Below are 15,931 nucleotides of genomic sequence, written 5' to 3' on the forward strand. Positions count from 1 at the left end.
CCTTTGTTCTAACTTGAAGACTACATACATACAAAGTTCAACGTTCAACGTTCAACGTGGACATCGAAAACCAAGCTGGCTTCGGTTTTAGCAATATATCTTAGATCTTGCCGGCCTTTATTTTATGTCTTTGTTACCAAACCGGCCCAGAGCCCGCAGCAGCTCAGCACGTCCCCAGTCCACTACTTCCAAAGAGAAAACGAAAAGCAATTTAGCATCTACTCCTCCCGACGTTATCGAGCTCACAGACTCAAGTGACGAGGACTGTGTCACTACGAAGAAATCGTCGCGCGACGTTACCCGATCTGGTCATACCCTACCTCGAACACAATCGACTCCGAAGCCACTTGGTACTTCGGCATCTGCGGAAAATATCCCTTCATCCTCCGCTCAACGAGAATCGAAAACGAAAATGTTCCCGCATTCCTTGCCAAGCGACGAAGAAAACGTTCCTCCGTCGCGAAATTCCAATTTGCCTTCCATTATCGAAGACTTCGTCGTCGTTGATCTGGTGCCACTCAAGCACCTCGAAGGTGACCATGTTGAAAAAAATCAACTCATGGAAATGCAGGCAGAGAAAAATGCTCAATTGTCAATGCTTTCTCAAGTGTTAGAGCTTGTTCCCGATGTGCAACCAGAGTATGCTGAGGAACTGATATTGCAGCATTCCACTACTCGTCAGGGTGAGGTCTTGGAGGCAGTCATTCACGCACTTTTCGAAAACCCAGCATATCCAAAGATTGACAAGAAAGGAAAGCGAAAGTCAACAGAACAGCATCACGATGAAGGAGGCCACAAAAAGCCCCGTTTAGACGAGCCGGATTATTCGCGGTTAGACCGAGAATACAAGGGTGGTGTTCACTATTCCGACTTGAGCATCGTTAGTAGTGTTGTCCTATCCTTTCGTGCGTTTAATGATTCCGTGGTTTTAGGAGCATCTCATGGTCGATTTTCCGGATATTCCTAAGCCTTACATACGGAAAATCCTTTATGCCAACAAGAGTCTGTATGCGCCTGCTCATCTGTATCTCCGTGAAGAACAGCAGCGTGGTCCACCTTTCGCCTATGTTCCGAAGAAGACACTCTACAAACCATCATCCAAAGGGAAACATCGAGCGTTAGAAGATGCTGAATTTGAACAGGAGCGGGCTTGGCTGTTAGAAAAACTGAAAGGAGATGATGTCAAGATGGATGGTGCTGTTGCTGAACGAGTCAACCAGCAAGAATACGAGGAATGTGGAGATGGTATAGAATGTGGATGCTGCTTCACAACATATCCATTTGTATGATACCTCTTCATCCTGCTCACATGTCCACTTATCGGTGTTTAGGACAAGATGATTCAATGCCCGGATGCACATCTTTTCTGCTCGGATTGTATGAGCTCTTATGCCGAAAACTTGCTAGGTGCACACAACATCAATATCATCTGCATGGATCAGTCGGAATGTAAGCTTCTGTTCCCAGTCTCAGAGCTTCGTCGGTTCCTTTCCGACAAGCTTCTGGAGCTATACGAACGCGTAAAGCAGAGGAAGGAGATCGAAATGGCTGGTTTGGAAGGGTTAGAAGAGTGTCCCTTCTGCGAATACAAGTGTGTCATCGAAAACCCGAATGAGAAGCTTTTTCGTTGTGGCAATGAGAAAACGTGTGGTGCAATCACTTGTCGACAATGTAAAAAAACGGTAAACGAATATCTTCTATCACCGTCTGCCTCATCTGATCATGACCATCAGGATCATCTCCCAAAAAGCTGTAAAGGTGATACACCTGCTATCCTTGCGATGATATACTTACCACCCTTCTCTGCAGAGATGGAAGAAGACAAAGTTCTTGACGGTCGCCATCTTATTGAGGAAGCGATGAGCCAGTCTCTTCTTGATTCTGTTTTTCAACTCGCTTAACGATCTGGTACAGCTCGTGCACTGATGAGAAATTGTCCTCATTGTGATAAATGTATGTCAATATTTCTTCCACAAACTCTCATTCTCATTCATTACTTGTCACTTTTCTATAGCCTTTGTCAAAGAAGAAGGAGTCAGATTTGATTTGACTCTCCCGGTTTAGATAGCTGATTGTTTTTCCCAGTGTAACAAAATGACATGTCCTCATTGCCACACCCTCTCATGTTATGTTTGCCGACAACAGGTAACAGGTTATGACCATTTTAATGTTCGTCTTCTCATTTTCGTCGTTCAAAATCCCATGTTCACTCTCTGATAGCAGGCTAATCCTAGAGCTCCCGGATCGAGCAGCAGCAAAAAATGTCCCTTATGGGAACCTGTTGAAAGCCGCCACGCCCAGGAGGTGAGCTCAATAAAAACACAAATGCAAGAGGTGGTAATTAACGAAATGAATTAGGTAAAGGCTGCTGCCGAAAAGGCATTAGAGGACTACAAGCGCGACAATCCAGACGTTAGTGAGACTGACATCAAGGTCGATGTTCCGAAATTCCCTGGGCATGTGCAAGCACCCAATGCGGCTGCTGATCCACTTGGATACGGTCTTCCTGGCATGCCCAGAAACAATCCTTACGCACCAATGGCAATGCAACCGCATCTTCAACATGTTCATAACATCCTACGCCATCGCGCCGCGCTTTACGCGGCGGCTCTTCCCCCAGCTCCAGACCCTCCACAACCTCCGGCCCCCGTTCGTGCTGTCAGAGTGCAGCCAAGAGGCCATAGGCACAGATGGCGTTGAACTTAAACAAATAGTTTTGATTCAAGTACGTTCATAAACATGTCTAACATATTCACCATCATATTTAATTGGACGTACTTGATATGAAACTTATTGTTCAACAGGTCATCAGTTTGTAGCTACTTAGAGCGATACGAAAAATTTGCACTACATATTTATGCTGCTGCAATGCTAGTAGTACTCCGGAGAATGGTAATAAGTTATTTCCAAACAAGTTTATTGTGACATAGGAGCCGACCTGGAGTTTACCGAGACAGACGAAAACTACTAGGCCGCCACTGCAGTTGCCTGAAAAATTCTTAGAAACAAAAGTAGCAAACTAAGGCCATACCCACCTTCTTAGTGGCAGGTTTCGGCCTCGCGGTTGCCTTCAAAGATGATTTGGGTTTATCAGAAGCTTGTGCCTTTGAGGATGCATTGCTTTTAGCCTTGGATGCCTTAGCAGCTGGTTTCTTGGCGGTGACCTGCAGAAAGAACATAGAATGGTCAATATCATCTCATCGATACTGACACAATTAGGTTGCCTACTTTTTTGATCGATACTTTCTTCGTATTGCTAGGCTTTCGTGCAGTTGTAGTACTCTTCTTGAGGTGTTTATCGGAGGGTGTGGCCCTGGGATGCGAATACTTTTTGGTGGCGCCATATTTCTTGGTAGTCGGGGCCTTGGTGGTGGGCAGTTTTAATCCAGCGGAGGCTCTAAAAGAAGCTGGTCTCTGTATGACCTTGGCCTTGGCAGAGGGAACCTTCTTGGAAATGCGGTGTCTGGCAGACAAAGCCTTCACTTTCGACAAAGGTTTTCTTGCAGCAGGAGTCGCATTCTAAGAGATAATTGGCAAACTGAGTAATATGCCACCAAGACTCAGAAGGTGCGCCAACCTCTTTTGCAGCGTCATGACGGACTTTGGGAGCCAGCTTGACTTTGCCCGAAGGACCTATATGTGCAATTGTGAGTCATGACTCAGATCAAAGGGCAGGGCACGCTGAACGGACCTTTGGGCAGAACAAAAATACCCTTCTCACTACCAGAGGTTATAGCACGATTGAGCTGGCTAGCTGTCGAAGGATTGACATCTATTCTATATTTGATTTCCACAAACTAGCAGATGATTGTACTACGTTCATTTATGCATAATAAAGCTGACTGACCTTCTTGATAGTGGGGCGCGAGACACCAGTACGAGCTTCTTCGGGATGAGTGACGATGCATTCTGGTAAACCAGAAATTCATCAGGGCAAGCGTTATAGTAGTTGTTGCCAGAAGCTTATATGGATCTACTACTGACCTTTTATCATATCGATCCATGTCGGATGAGCCGTAGGGTGCAATTTCCCGCCAGATGTTTTACTTTTGGTCGTGGAATTCTTCTTAGCAACAGCCATGTGGGATTGGAGTACGAGGAATTTAGAGGTTGAGAGGTACTTCCTGACGATGAGTAGCGTCGTTAGCGAGGGGGGAGGAAAGAATAACATTGACCTGGCCTTATACCACCTGGTACAGACCACACGTGATACTTTGCGCACAGACCTTTCATTCCCCCAGTGACATTGTAATGAATACCTTAGATAACATGCAGAGAGCGGGCAGCATAAGTGCGAGACAAGCATAGTTTGTAGAAATCCCGAGTAAAGTGAGGGACTAGACAAGGACAGCAGAAGCGAAGGGTCTTGGGCGGACGTAGTATTGAAATTGAAAAATCATCTTCATCGCAAGTGTCTGAATGCATCTGACAAGGAGGAAGCGAACATTACAGAGTAGAGGCCAGTAGTCCAAATGAGACGAGGGGCTACCTTTCTGAGCAGCATTGTTACTTTTACCATTTAGCGGGAGGTGGAAGAGACAGAAAGAGATTTTACGCACGGACCATGTTATCGATCATCTCGGCCAAAATGCCGGCGCCGTTCACCAGTCTCACACTAACGCTATTCAGTAGTATTCATGCTACACTTGAAACGAAAGGAGAAAGTCTTGTCGAAACCACAAGTTATCGCTCTTCGCCATTACTTGATTGAGATTCAAAATCACGATCACCGTCGCACCGTAACCAAAAGCTGCTTGTCCCTCCCCAACTCTCTCGCCCCTTCGCCAGATTTCCGCTGCAGAACACCAGAGTCGCCTTTGACGTGCATGTAATCTGGGCCCGGAGACATCACAGCACATCTTCTTGCATTGCATAATCTTCCGCTTCAATTTCCTAGGAACTAAACGACACACTATTCCGAAATTTCCAATACTTCGAAACGGCACCTTTACGGATTTAGCAGCCCTGCAGTATTCTCGACAGAGTGGCTATCTATATGATTTGATCTATCTTTCCCTTGTCAGTGAAACTTTTGTTTTCCTACAACGTGAAATCATGTAACAATCGAATGATTGACTGCTATTGAAAAGAAATCCAATCGTTCAATACAAACTTAAGAAAGACATGCATAAGTTTTTCCGTAATGCTCTTAGAAATAGCAGTGTGATGTACTTACTGGCGAATATGCTTTACCAGATTTGACCACTCTGAATATAAGCACTTGGATAGCTACGAGATCCATGACTAGTTCAACCAAAGGCTTCATACCCTGTCTCATTGTTTTTGAGGTTCTCTTCACTGTTCCTGTCATCATCGTTACCCTCTTCTTCATCATTACCCTCATCGCTTTGCCCTTCCTGTTGATCATGTTCGTCCTCCTCGTCCTCCTCCTCCCCCTCTATGTGATCTTCATATTCTTCGTCGGAATCATCATTGTCATATTCACTCGATGCTTCGTTATCAGAACCAACGTCTTCCTTGAAGAAGTCGTCAAGATTGCTGGCCCATTTTCGTCCATTGGTGGTTGCCAGCCCCGCCGAGGGAGAATTCCCTCTAATCGGGTGGAGAACCGTAGTTGCTGAGCCGGTACTAGATGACACCGATAGGACATTAGAAGCATGAGGAACGGGAGTATCATCCGGTGAATCTCGGAGTGTGGATTCAACCCCCTCCTCATGCCAATCAGGTAGAATCGTATCGCTGAGCGTAGTTTTACCGACAATGACACCAAGGGCTCCAACTATCATATTGGAATGTTCTGAAAAGTATATAGTATCAAGAAGTACTGAAAAGAAGAATTCTGTTCATACGTACCGGCATGTTCATCGTCTGTGACATTGGTTTTGCCATTGAAGAGAACGACTTTGACCTGCTCGCTTCGCAACACGACGCCGCCCCTCTCCTCAAACGGTGTTATTCCATCGTCAGGAGTCAGAACGGGTGATCCGACACCTGTAAGAAGTGAAGACAGCACACGCGCTCTGTCCCGAACATCATAATTGAGATCATAACGAGCCAGGGAAAAGATATATCGAGCTATAAGCCCCAAGGTCTGTTCAGCAGGGTTCAAAACCGATAGTTTAGCTGCAAGCGTGATGATTTGAAGTTTCACCAGTACATCCTGCGATTCTAGTATCAAATCCAGCCAAAAAGTGAATCTGGTGACAGACCTCTTTTGGAAACGTTTTCGCGGTTTTTCGTAATACATCAGGAGCCCACTCCGCTATTCCTGCGGGAGCACGACTAACTTGGTCGGAAGCACAATGCTGTCCCACAAGCCAGACAACACAGGCCCGAGCCTGAGGATGGCGTATGTCGTCAATTTTTCGTGCAAGATTGGAGATAATACTGAGTGAAGATTGAGAAGCATTGACTGCGTTTGCGCCCGATATCTGCGAAAGCTGGGTTTGGACCAGATATTTGAGGACGAGGATCGCGTTGCTGACAACAACATCTGCGAAAACAATGTGAATGAGCGAGGAACATTCACACCTCAAATGATCTGGAGATATCACCGTGGTTATTCTTAATCATTTCCGTAAGCGCCGCCAAACACGTCTGCATTGATTCTGGAACCATTTTGGCACATTTCCCAATGGCTGCGATACAGTCTGCCACAACTTGATCATTGGGGTCCTCAGTATATTCCTAAATAAATGTTAGCGCAAATTACTATTCGAGTAAATCAAACACACAATTAGCTCGCGGAAGATCGGTTGGTGATTTTCAAAGTTGACCAGACAAACGAGGAGTTGGATTTTCTCTGCTTTGGCTTGACGCGAGTCGTCCGAGAGCATGAAGAAGTGAACATAATGTGGGGAAAACAGCGACTGACTACGAAGTTAGTCGATGTAAATCACTATGCATAAACGACCACTTACAGCATTGATCCGAGCAAGAACGAGAATGTAGGACAAAGTAACGCGCTCAACTTCCTTTGAAATGTGGAGTAAACGAAGCAGAGGACGGACAACTTTGACATGCACAGAGGGAGGTCCGGCGTACCAAAAGACGCGTACTACAGCCAGTACTACGGCTGGATTGCGACTTTGAAGAAGAGGCTCCGCGGATGACAACAGCAGTTCTATATCATGATCGACTTCTTCTCCATCGGAGTTGATTATCGGTCTTGGAAGCATCGTCCGAGCGTACCGCAGAAGTAGATTGAGCAAGTCAATTTGGCCCCACTCATCTACTTCCACAAGCAGCTTACACAGGCGTCTGTATCTTTGATGAATGAGGTCCAGACGCGTGGGGCAAACGGCTTCAAATGCCACAGCGACACTGCCGATTGACAGAGGGGAGGTATCGTTCAACATCTTGGTTATAGTTTCGATTAGAGACGGCAGGTGACTGTCGTCTAGTCTGTGAAGGTAATTCAGCAGAGAAATCATGTCATATTTCATGTAACGCACTGGTAGCATTTCGGTATTGCAAGAGCAGCAACTTTTCTCACATAGGGACTGAAATCTGCAGCACATTTCTTGATCGCCAGCACGACTATATTTCCGACCATAGGAACTCTGATCCCGCTGAGCACGCGTAATGCCATGGCACGGATGAATGGATTACTGTCGTTCAAATCTTTCTGGAAGGTGTTGATTGAAAGCAGGGCTAAGTCTGGTTCCTGTTCCGCGTATCTTAGGACGTAGATATACACTAGTTTTCTTATTTCGAGGTTCTGGGAAGCTACATTCTTAACCACTTGGGCAAAGTACTCCGAAACGTTGCGACCTTTGGATATGAGCTGAGAAAAGGTCATTGGAATGTATGCTCCAATGTCGATAATGTGGCACTAACCGCTATCAATCTCTTCATGGCATCCAGCTTTTCTCTGTCACTACTTGAGTCGAGCTGCTTGCGGATGTTTCTACCCTTAGAGTCATCCGCCTCAAGATAAGAAACATTGGAGCGCGCCAGGTTCATCTCTCTTGTATGTTCAGATAATGACTCTTGTATACGCATCCCGAGTCGAGAGGCATTCTCGGTAATCGTGTTGAGATAGTCCACGGACATATGATGATGACAGCACAGGACGAGTATTGCCAAATTTGGAAATCGCCTCTTTGACTTCTCCCGTCATGGGACTCCTCTTTTCCCTCCCTCTTGCAGGCGTTCTTGGGTCAGTAGGTACATCATGCCTAGCGGGCCTTGCGTTTTGCTTCACCTCGACTGCAGGTATGGAATCTATATTAAGAAATTGACCCTTTCTCAATGAGCGATCGCTTAGCGTCCATGTTCTGCAAGTCCTGCAACTGCAATTCTTCTATTGCTACTCGTGTCGGCTTCGCCGTAAGCAGCGGGTAATACTATGATCTTTAAAGTCTCGAACTCTCGTATTCAGATTATATTCTGCATCAATTCCATGCTGGCGTGGTTAATGAGAACAGACTTCGCCATTAAACAGATCGAGAAATGGAGTTATGACTACATCAAGATGGATTGTGCTGGAGATAAATGTTATGGAGTTCTAGCGGTGTGTCTATTTCCTCATCAGATAGCCATGGAATTGACTCTTTTCCAGGTTCATCGTATCTGTTTCGCCTTGACGCTGTTCCACGCAATCCTGAGTTTGTCTTTGATTGGAGTCAAGGACACCAAGGACAAACGGGCCGCAATACAGAATGGGTGCGTCCAAATCTCGCCTAGGGCTTACTTCACCTCAATAGTACCTATAGGTGGTGGGGACCAAAGGTCCTGCTATGGCTGGTTCTACTGGTTCTATCCTGGTTCATCCCTAACCAATTCTTCATGTTCTGGGGCAACTACGTGACCCTCATCGGTGCAACCCTCTTCATCTTGCTCGGACTAATACTTCTTGTCGACTTTGCCCATTCGTGGTCAGAGACCTGTCTTGACAACTGGGAGAATGCTTCAGACGGCTCCAACCTTTGGCAATGGATTCTGATCGGATCCACTGCGCTCATGTATGTTTTTACAATCACCCTTACTGGAATACTTTATGGCTTCTTTGCCGGATCAGGTTGCACATTGAACCGTTTCTTCATTTCCTTTAATCTTGCCCTTTGCATCATCATCACCATAATGTGTGTTCACCCGGTCGTGCAGGAGCACAACCCTCGTTCTGGGCTAGCGCAGTCTGGCATGGTCGCGGCATACTGTACCTACCTCATAGTTAGTGCTATATCGAACCATGCGCACGAAAATTCATCGTGCAATCCACTCAGAAACGGAAGCACAACCGCTACAGGGACCCGTACGACTACCGTGATCCTTGGTGGCCTGTTTACATTTCTGGCAATCGCTTATTCCACAACCAGAGCTGCTACGAACAGCCGGGCACTTGTCGGGAAGAGGAAGAATGTTGGAGCCGTTCATCTCGAGGGACCAGATGAATTTGATGGTCATGCTGAAATGGGAGTTGTCAATACCCAGCCTAGCCGTACTGAATCTCCGAGATATCAGGCATTGCTAGCCGCAGTAGAGGCTGGGTACGTCCTTTGATCTAAACCAAATATTCGTAGTGTCACTCATGCCTGTACGGTATGATCATAGTGCTATCCCAGAATCTGCGCTTCATGAAGAAGAAGAGTCGGATGATGAAGATGAAGTCGTAGGCGATAATCGCGATGACGAACGCTCGGGGACCAGATACAACGTACGTTTTCTTGCATGATCACAACGGCTTGATGAGTCTCAGACAAGCATGTAGTACTCATGGTTCCATGTCATTTTCGTCATGGCGGCGATGTATGTTGCGGCGCTGCTAACGGACGCGTATGTTTTTACTTTTTCGTGCTTTCGTTCTTACTCAACTTCGTTATAAAGAAATGTTGTCTCCAAGAAACCTATCAATGGTCCAACTGACCCTAACAGTGATGTTTACATTGGTCAATCGGAAGTAGCAATGTGGATGCGTGTCGTCTCTAGCTGGATCTGTATACTTCTGTATATGTGGAGTTTGCTTGCCCCTGTTCTCATGCCTGACAGGTATGTAAAATTTTACTGTTTACAGTTTTGAAAAGTTGAAATTTACCATATTCAGGTTCAGCGATGTGTAGAGTCAAGAATACCTGGTCTTTTTACGTTCTATGGACATTTCAATCTCTCATACTATAATCATCACGTCACTCGTGCGACCCAAAGTTTTTTATGTTTGAGCACTATCACCGGCCCATGATGATGAAAACCGCTTCAGCTGCTCGTCATGTTCTAGGATCTCCCAAATTGGGCTACTCAACGCCAAATTAACATCAATGGCCCGTTTGTCTCCGCCTGTCTTCCCTTGCATCTCAGTCGGTAGAGTGTAAGCTAAACCATCCACTAGTGAGATTGACGTGAACGGTGTTGACACCAGGATCGGTTTCTGCCCATCTTCAAAGTCTGTTCCTTCATACATCTCGAACTTTGCCCACTGGCTAACCATGATGCTACCGTTACCGTATCGAAAACCTGAACGAATACGACGTTTGTCGGGCTGAGCAGTAATCCAACGAAGTGTGCTCTTTAAATGTTGCGCATCAGGCACTTCGTTGCGCATGAGATCATGAAGGTGTTTTGCAATTTGCCAGAGTGGGGCGTGAGCGAGAACATCGTGCGAAAGCGAGGTAAAAAGGCAGAGTAAAGCATTGGGAAAGTATAAGGTCGGGAGATCAGGGAATCTATTGCCGCGGAAATCGACGGGGGTCAAAAAATCTGGAGGGGACATTGCAGAAGGGTCATTTTCAAAATATTTCAAGCGAGCTCGGTAGACGCTTTGGTATAGGAGAGCTGATATGGCCTCGAAAGTCGATACCCAGGTATTTATTTCATTCGGATTCGTCGCAAGTGCCTTGAGGGCCTCGAGTTTAGCACCTGAAAAGCGGAGAATGCGGCCAACAACAGGCGTCTGAGGTTCACTAGCAGGGACCGTCATTGCCTCTGAAGGTAGTACTTCTGGTTCAACCACCAGCAACGATGGACGGAATGCAAGAGCTGCCTGCTTCTCATCCAATGTCATTTCAAGGTCTGACATGTAGGGCTGAAAGTGTGGCGGGTGACTAAGTGTTGGAATGCCAGCAGATTTAAGGCCGCGATAGAGCTCTGCTAGATCCCGCATGAACTGGAAGAAACCATGACCATCGCAATTAATATGGCGTAGGCGAACCCCGAGTGCTACGCTACCACACGCAAAGCGAGTGTGTTGCACGGTGAAGAGAGAATCCCGGCAGCTCCCCTCCAAAGACGCGTCGAAGGGGCCAAAGAGGGCCTTGCTACCACTGGGAAGGTCCATGAGTAATATCCGCCCTTGTGTAGATGAAAATGAATCGAGGTGCTCGCTACATTGGGCTACTAGAAGCTCAGCGCCGGCACCCAGACTAGTTACTTCATAGGTACCATCAGTCGCTATATGAAGACGGCCAGTAAGGAGTGGATAATAATCCAGCAAGAGTTCTAATGCTCGCTGTAGGTATTGCACCGGGATGGTCTCCGTGGAGCCGGATTGTTCGTAAACAAACACGACGGCAACAGGTATGAAGGGAGCGACCAGCTGGTCGAGCGGTCCAAGTTGAACTTTGGATAGATCCGAATAATGGTTCTTGTTAGCACACTGCAGTGTGTGGCGCTCAAGTACAACGACGGAAGAATGCGCAGAGGTTGCCGTACTAGTGTCCATAACAGAGTTTGGTGTAGATTGTTTTTCTGGGTTTCTTGGACTTGGATTCAGCAGGCTTTATCTGCCTTATTATATCCGGCATCTCAAGGATTGACTCAAGGACTCCAGGGACCGAAAGGAGATCCGTAAAAGAACAATTTCACGTCTGGTTTTGATCAACAAAGCTATGTAAACAAACAAAGAACAACGCGTCGCGCTCAAACGCGTTTTAGGGTACTCTCATCTTCATCTCCGTTTTTGCTTATCGTCTGAAAATCTGAAAATGAGTCAAGGTGATAATTCAGTTTATTCCTTGATTTTTACTCTGACTGCTACTCGAAAGGCGGCGGCTTCTACCCAAACTCATCTCCTTTCAATCAAAGCCAAGCCAGTCCTGGCGGTGCAAGCGGCGAAACCAAAGTGGGTATCTTTCAAAGTGATCATTGTACGTCCGAGTTGAGACTTCACCACAGAGATCTGAACTCTCGCATTCTGTGCGGCCTCTGACCCTTGCCCAAGTAATCAAAGCCCATCAAGCTCACACCGATGCAGAATGGACTCTTGAAGGGAACGAGGTTGGACAGGTGTGTAACGCGTTTATTATAGTGCTCACTGGACTTTCATGCATTGAAAAGGTCACTATCATTGGCCATGTCGTGAATGTCACAGAGCAAACCACCAACTTTCTTTATACCCTAGAGGATGGGACTGGTAAAGTCGAAGCGCGACGCTGGCGGGAACAAAATAGTGAAGAGGACGCGGATAAATGGGGCGATATACAGTGTGTAATACTTCCATCCGTTAAGTATCATTTACTCAAAAGGAAGTTGCAGAGTGAACCAGGTCATTCGCGTTACCGGACACATGAAGGCGTTTGGGAACAGAAAATATGTCAATGCAGTTAATATACGTCCTAGTGAAGATCCTCATGAAATATATTTTCATACAATGGAGGCGCTCACCGTCTCACTCTCGCTACACAATGGCATGGTACGCGTTATATTTCCTTTACCCGTACACCAAAGTCTCAACAATGAACAGCCTAATGGTCCTCCTATTGGACAGAAATCTCCTGGAAATGCTTCAGCTTACGCTGCTCAATCATCTGGAATGGCAAATGACGACATGGCGGAGTACAGGCATCTTCCTCATTTACAGCGTGAAATTATCAGAGCTCTTCTGGCACAACCAGAGCATGATGAGGGTGGAGTTCATGTCGGTGTCGTTGCAAAAGCTGTCCAAAAAGAGGGTGTAACAGGGGCTTCCATTAGGTATATATCTCTCTGTCCCTAGCTTTTGATCCATTTGACCCATGCATCTCTCAGTGATGCTTTAGATGCTTTAATGGACGCTGGTCAAATTTTCACCACTTCCGACGACGCTCATTTCCAGGTTTCTCGTTGAAAATGTGGTGATGATTGAAAACAGCTTGCTTTGTCTGAAATCATTGTACGTTCCATGTCATGTACAAATGTGCTTTATCTCTGTGTCTCTATATTGTAACTCGGCGCTCAGCCATGGTATTGCTAACTAGGCCAGTCCAATAACTCAAATAATAATGCAACCAAAACCGTCACATTTTTTGGCAAGTACACGTACTGAGCAGCGAAGTTGCAGTAGAGGAGAAATCAGGTGAGATGAAGTAACACCCTGTGTCAATGTTCAATAAAGCAGGAAGAGAGTCAAACTAGCCCTGAAAATGGCACAGAATTGTGTGCAGAGTCGATATACAAAAGTTCCCAGGAATAGCATCTGCAGGGGATGAGTATATAGATTTTTCGTTCAACCCAATCTGGGAAGTCATCTGCGAAGACTTCAACGGGTATATTTCTGTCCTAGGTAAACCGCATAGTTAGTTATTCCGGATAGTTTGCACACAAAGCAATTCTGTGCGCCACTGAGCCCGACCCCGCGTTGTTCGTTTTTCTCACACTCGAAAGTACTTGGGTCTTGGTTCTTTCTTCCTAAAATTTCCAACAGCTATAGCCGGCTGTATCTTCTGGAATGGCGCCCTCCATTTCGGACTTACTCGTCACAGACGATTTAACCATTCTGCTCGGTCTCATTGCAGGGACTGTGTTTCTTCTTCGTACCTTCTATCGTCCTCAACCGCTCGTTCACCCTATCCTTCTTGGCCGGCAAAGTGAGGTTGCAAAGGTCAGGAACCCTGGGGAAAGTGCAGTATACAGGAACTATGGAACTGGCTTGATGAATCGAGTAAGTTCGTACTTCAATATTGGCATATTTGTTCACCTAATTTCTGGCTGCTCTAGTTTCCTCTCAGGCCTCATAAAGACGTACAGGTTCTTACTGACCTTGTGCGCTCCGACATGGAAGCCCCACGTACTCTTTGGAACACCAAGGTGGCAGACTTGCCTCTTTGCGCACTATTCTTGTACTAAACGCATACAGATAACCAATGCTGCTCTTCAAGACCGTGTAGCTTCTTTCGGCACTGGTCTTCTCCGGCTGGCTGACCTTCAGAGTCAAGAATCTAATGTCTTGCTCTTGTTGAACGACTGTATTGGTACGCTTTTGACATCCACTCCACGCAAGCGCCTTAATCCTCTCTTACAGAGTTCCTCATCGCTGATCTGGCGTTGTCTTCGCATTCAATACCCTCCATGACTTTGGCAGCTGCAAACCTACTTTCCCCTGTTCTCGATACACATCCCCCGTCTGCCATCATCACGCACGCCGAATTCCTTTCTACCCTGTTGGAACTCATATATGACGCAGGCGAAGAGGGCCGGCACCACACCATCGTGGTTGTGGGTGAACCAAGCTCTCGTGTAATGGCCAGTGTTGCTAGCAAGGTCAAGGTTCTGCTTTGGACGGATGTGGAAAGGGAGGGTTTCAAGGTCCCAAAGATCATGACCCCACTACCAAGTGCGCTCCGAAATAAATGTTCTGGCTATGTGTTTACTTATAGGTACTGTTTGAAGAACCTTCGGATGTTTTCAGCGTCTCCTTCTTCGCGGATAACACAGGCCATGTTCAAGGAACTCAAATAACACACACGAATCTCACGGCAGGTGTTGCCGCAATCCATGCCCTTTTCCCCGTCTCGGCATTGCTTTCCTCCCTTGACACTATAGTATCTAGCCATTCGTTGGGCGGTACTTATGGTCGTGCTGTTGCATACGCTGCTATCTTCGAGGGTACCTCTTTTGCCACCACGGAAAGCTCCAAACTCTTCCGTGTCGATGAAGGTATGTTTATGTCTAAATATATTTGACAAGGATTAAACGGTATGCTTAGGGACCGTAAAGCAGGACGTCGTCGATGTCCTTTCCGCCCAGCTGTACTCTATCCCATCTGCTACGGTCCTTTTCCTCAAGCCAACTCATCTAGACGCTCTTGTGGATGCTATTCTGAGAGAAGCAAAGAAAAGCTTCCTTCTAAATGCGTTCGCTTGGAGACATAAAATTTCCGGAATCAGTGAAGGGTTTGTGAGCAGAGATACATTGTGGGACCGTCTAGTTTATGATGCTGCGAGGGCAAATGTCATCGGTGAAGGTGCTGGGACTGTACGGGCGGTTATAGTAGGCGGAGGTCCGTCATTCTTCTCTTTACTTCCGTGGACAGAAATGGTGACTAAGTATGCACAGGTTTGCTACCTGCGAATCTCCTCACCCCTGCTCGAGTAGCACTCTCATGCCCCATTATCAACACACTGACGCATCCTGCCGTGGTGGGGCCAGTGTTTGCTTTACATGCTCTCGACCTGCAAGATTTCTCAACACTTGAGGAAGACTCAGCTAAATCGTTCGCTCCTGTTGGTCCACCTACTGTGTCGATCGAGGCTAAATTGCTTGGCGTCGATGACTCTGCGGTAGAGGATGGAGCTGATCCCAGCGGTACGCTAGTTGTGCGGGGTCCACCAGTGACGAAACAACTTTCTGGTGAGGAGCTGGAAACTCCCAGCGGCTATGTCAATATCCGAACCGGGGAAAGTGTATCAAGTGGCAATGGGGATGACGAAGATGGATGGACCAATTTGGGCGTCAAAATCCGGGTGCTAACCAATGGAGCGTTCCGCGTTGTTGTGTAGAGGTATTTCTCAAAAGCCCTTAAAATTTGAAATAGTCGATAGCAATGGACTGTGGTATAGACGGTATTGTATAAATTTACTCTTCAGAATGCACACTATGTATCTGCGTTTCCCAACAGCCTGAATTGTCAAGAATCTTAGTCTAGTCTTCTTTTGGCGTGTCCATCTTTGCCTCAAGTTCGAGACTTCCCAAATATCAGTGACCTTTTGTGTATTTCTGCATATGCATGACTTGCCCCGTTCCGCGTTTTGATTTCATCGAGTCTACTACGGTCTCTCGC

General features: G+C 46.5%; 6 protein-coding genes across 6 annotated transcripts; 3 read left to right on the plus strand and 3 right to left on the minus strand.

Moving 5' to 3' along the window:
• The first annotated feature begins 7 nt into the window (after window positions 1-7).
• On the plus strand, window positions 8-2,850 carry C8R40DRAFT_905230 (uncharacterized protein). The gene is made up of 10 exons (XM_046236638.1): window positions 8-880; window positions 933-1,283; window positions 1,332-1,682; window positions 1,734-1,758; window positions 1,810-1,863; window positions 1,915-1,953; window positions 2,015-2,034; window positions 2,086-2,169; window positions 2,221-2,304; window positions 2,359-2,850. Exons 1-10 carry the CDS (start codon window positions 125-127, stop codon window positions 2,698-2,700), a joined length of 2,106 nt encoding a protein of 701 aa, XP_046088686.1. The 5' UTR covers window positions 8-124; the 3' UTR covers window positions 2,701-2,850.
• A 342-nt stretch (window positions 2,851-3,192) lies between these two features.
• Window positions 3,193-4,081, minus strand: C8R40DRAFT_1039874 (uncharacterized protein; the record flags this gene model as incomplete). Its single annotated transcript, XM_046223871.1, has 5 exons — window positions 3,193-3,519; window positions 3,578-3,633; window positions 3,692-3,797; window positions 3,848-3,909; window positions 3,985-4,081. The coding sequence occupies 5 exons, from the start codon at window positions 4,079-4,081 to the stop codon at window positions 3,193-3,195; spliced, it is 648 nt and encodes a 215-aa protein (XP_046088687.1).
• A 1,168-nt stretch (window positions 4,082-5,249) lies between these two features.
• Window positions 5,250-8,016, minus strand: C8R40DRAFT_1040225 (adaptin N terminal region-domain-containing protein; the record flags this gene model as incomplete). The annotated part of the gene is made up of 8 exons (XM_046223897.1): window positions 5,250-5,758; window positions 5,815-6,121; window positions 6,171-6,454; window positions 6,516-6,648; window positions 6,696-6,830; window positions 6,882-7,365; window positions 7,416-7,747; window positions 7,801-8,016. The coding sequence occupies 8 exons, from the start codon at window positions 8,014-8,016 to the stop codon at window positions 5,250-5,252; spliced, it is 2,400 nt and encodes a 799-aa protein (XP_046088688.1).
• A 65-nt stretch (window positions 8,017-8,081) lies between these two features.
• On the plus strand, window positions 8,082-10,022 carry C8R40DRAFT_1159601 (serine incorporator/TMS membrane protein; the record flags this gene model as incomplete). Its single annotated transcript, XM_046229903.1, has 9 exons — window positions 8,082-8,178; window positions 8,231-8,292; window positions 8,345-8,476; window positions 8,525-8,628; window positions 8,679-9,452; window positions 9,517-9,619; window positions 9,674-9,738; window positions 9,790-9,951; window positions 10,007-10,022. 9 exons carry the CDS (start codon window positions 8,082-8,084, stop codon window positions 10,020-10,022), a joined length of 1,515 nt encoding a protein of 504 aa, XP_046088689.1.
• Window positions 10,023-10,111: 89 nt separating this feature from the next.
• C8R40DRAFT_1159602 (transferase) lies at window positions 10,112-12,723 on the minus strand (the record flags this gene model as incomplete). Its single annotated transcript, XM_046229904.1, has 2 exons — window positions 10,112-11,606; window positions 12,719-12,723. The coding sequence occupies 2 exons, from the start codon at window positions 12,721-12,723 to the stop codon at window positions 10,112-10,114; spliced, it is 1,500 nt and encodes a 499-aa protein (XP_046088690.1).
• Window positions 12,724-13,600: 877 nt separating this feature from the next.
• C8R40DRAFT_1039674 (uncharacterized protein) lies at window positions 13,601-15,650 on the plus strand (the record flags this gene model as incomplete). The annotated part of the gene is made up of 7 exons (XM_046223857.1): window positions 13,601-13,813; window positions 13,870-13,959; window positions 14,009-14,123; window positions 14,174-14,485; window positions 14,542-14,808; window positions 14,858-15,151; window positions 15,208-15,650. 7 exons carry the CDS (start codon window positions 13,601-13,603, stop codon window positions 15,648-15,650), a joined length of 1,734 nt encoding a protein of 577 aa, XP_046088691.1.
• Between the last annotated feature and the right edge of the window lie 281 nt (window positions 15,651-15,931).

Source organism: Lentinula edodes (genome assembly GCF_021015755.1).
Source record: "Lentinula edodes strain Le(Bin) 0899 ss11 chromosome Unknown C8R40scaffold_9, whole genome shotgun sequence".
Lineage (NCBI taxonomy): Eukaryota > Fungi > Basidiomycota > Agaricomycetes > Agaricales > Omphalotaceae > Lentinula > Lentinula edodes.

Coding starts and splice junctions, on each gene's coding strand:
- C8R40DRAFT_905230 (XM_046236638.1), top strand. CDS start 125: ATGTCTTTGTTACCAAACCGGCCCAGAGCCCGCAGCAGCTCAGCACGT. Junction 1,864..1,914: donor TCTTATTGAGGAAGCGATGA/GCCAGTCTCTTC, acceptor GATCTGGTACAG/CTCGTGCACTGATGAGAAAT. Junction 1,954..2,014: donor TTGTCCTCATTGTGATAAAT/GTATGTCAATAT, acceptor ACTTTTCTATAG/CCTTTGTCAAAGAAGAAGGA.